Source organism: Suricata suricatta, chromosome 2 (genome assembly GCF_006229205.1).
Source record: "Suricata suricatta isolate VVHF042 chromosome 2, meerkat_22Aug2017_6uvM2_HiC, whole genome shotgun sequence".
In the NCBI taxonomy this organism is placed as follows: domain Eukaryota; kingdom Metazoa; phylum Chordata; class Mammalia; order Carnivora; family Herpestidae; genus Suricata; species Suricata suricatta.
Window position 1 is genome coordinate 140,494,778 of NC_043701.1, and position 2,246 is coordinate 140,497,023.

General features: G+C 57.0%; 1 protein-coding gene across 1 annotated transcript in view; it reads right to left on the reverse strand.

Moving 5' to 3' along the window:
• The window catches only part of LOC115276094 (disks large homolog 5-like), a 14,723-nt gene extending 12,738 nt beyond the window's left edge, over positions 1–1,985 (reverse strand). The window contains exons 1-2 of the mRNA XM_029919903.1: positions 1,765–1,985; positions 282–603 (exon numbers count right to left, since the gene is read on the reverse strand). Coding sequence (XP_029775763.1) covers positions 282–603; positions 1,765–1,985 — 543 coding nt within the window. The remainder of the gene's footprint in view (positions 1–281; positions 604–1,764) is intronic.
• Between the last annotated feature and the right edge of the window lie 261 nt (positions 1,986–2,246).

The following is a 2,246-nucleotide window of genomic DNA, read 5'->3' on the forward strand; positions in this document are numbered from 1 at the left end:
GAGCACACGCTTGTCTGTGTCATCTACTTTCTTGCTACGCTGTGAGCCCCAAGGCCCGGACCACACCCGGACTTCCCTTTGCACGCCCCGCGGCCACAGTGGAGCCGGGCCCCAAGTGTGAGCTCAGCAGCTCCCCCGGCAGCATTCGAGAACCCAGCCGGCCCGCGGACCCAGCACGGAAGCCCTTAGCCGTGGCTCAGGGAGAGGCTGCCAGTGCAGACACCGGGCCGCCAGGGCCCTGCTCGCCCGAGGGCCGGGAGGCCAGCTGCCCCCACACCCACCTGTCCCAGCGCCTCCATCTCCTCGCTGGCCGCCTTCTTCTGGGACGTGCTGCTCTTGAGCTTGGACTCGGCCAGCTCCACGTCGGTCTGCAGCTTGTCCAGCCTGTCCAGCTCAGAGATGACCTGGTCAAGCTGGCTCTTGATGAGCATGTACTCGCTGTACACGGTGTCCCGCTCCTCCTTGTACTGCTCTGACTCCTTGGCCGTTTTTAATTGGATGGTCCTCAGCTCGGTCAACTCCGACTGCAGCAGCTCCATCTCCCACTGCAGGCCGTTGTTCTGGGCCGTGGCCTTGTCCACCTCTTGGTGGATGGCCTCACACCTGGGGGAGAGAGGCAGCTGCGATGCGGGGGGCAGGGACCTGCCTGGGCAGCCCCGCCGGACTGGACAGTGAAGCACCAAGTCTCGTTGGGGTCATCCGCACCCCCGACAGAGGAAAAAGTCACAGCGCTGGTCACCCCAGCCTTTTACAAATACCAGAAGTGGATCTGAGGACTTCATGCCCTCAGCTCTAGTAGAAATAACAGTACATTTCTTCCACAGTCAGGCCACGATATTTAAAAAGAAAATGGAAATAAAACGATACTAGACTCACGGCATATGAGAGATGAAAGTGGCCTTAATGATCATTTAGTCTGACAGCCTCATTTTCCAGATACAGACGAGAAGGTGGGTGTGGGGGACTGAGGCGAGAACACAGCTCAGTCCTTCCAGACCACAAGATACCTCCACGCAGGTGACCATGTAAATCAGAGCCTGCAGCCCCACAGAAGCAATTCTGAAAACATGTTTTTTAGAAGGACAGTCCTTCGTGAAGCACCATAAAAAATAAAGGGTGTTCTCTGCTGGCTTCCACTGGTAAACACGATGTCCCCCTCCTAGAGAGGCTCTGAGAAGTCCCGCAGTATACAGCCACACCTGTCCCAGGATACCCGATACCCTGGCAACTCCTAATCTTTGTTGCATCTGGAGAACCGCATGCACAGGACAGCAGGGAACCCTGCAGAGAACTGGCGTGCTGCAGGAATGGGCCTTACGAAACAGCGCTTGAGGGCAGGGGTCACTTCCCGACAGATTATATGCCTTGAAATTAATGAACTTTTAGAAGAAACAATGCCTAGGATGATTAACTCTCCTACATGCTGGGCGAGTGGGGGACACGGAAGGGACAGGCTTGTGGGGAGACCTAAGAAACAGGTGGTCAAACGCTCCAGAGCTGTTCTAATGGGAGGAAGGAGTGCAATTCCCACGACACACTGAGTGCCAACAAAATGTTTACAAAATGTACCAAGAAAATAGTTTTGAATTCAAGGCATGGTCACTTGTGGCCTCCCTGCCCTTTCTTTTTACTCCTTGGAAATGGCTGGGAGCCTTGCAGGGAGTAGGAAGGCCTCCAAGGAGAGTGGTCCCGAGGCCAAGAAGCCCCACGTGGCCCCCTGGCCGTTCTCTGGGCGCGGCACCGGGGCCAAAGGGAGGCTCTTACCTCCTCAGGGAGAGGGCGCACTGGTGCTGCAGCTGGATGGCCGTGTCCCGCTGCTGCGTCAGCAGCTCCGTCTGCTTCAGCAGGCGCTGGTTCTCCTCCTCCAGCTGCTCCAGGCGGCTCAGGTCGGAGGGGTGGATGGCAACTTCCTCGCTGTACCTCTCCCGCAGGGCATCATAGTCCTTCTTGACCACCTCCAGCTGGTACATGGCCGTGTCGAACATTTGGACAATTTCCGACGGCCAGTTGTTCTTCCATACCTAGGACCAGAGACTCACAGTTACCAAGGGTCTGAGGACAGGAGGAGGGGCAGACTCACCACTGTCCTCCGTCTGGGGATATTTCTGCTGACAAAGGAGGGGAGGCCACACCTTCTGGCCTCTGGGAGGCTCCAGGTGTGATGCCACAGGCCTTGCAGTCACACTGGCCGGATCCCTCCTTCACAAAGATTTGCTAAGCGTGAGCAAGGACTTGCTGCTGCAGCT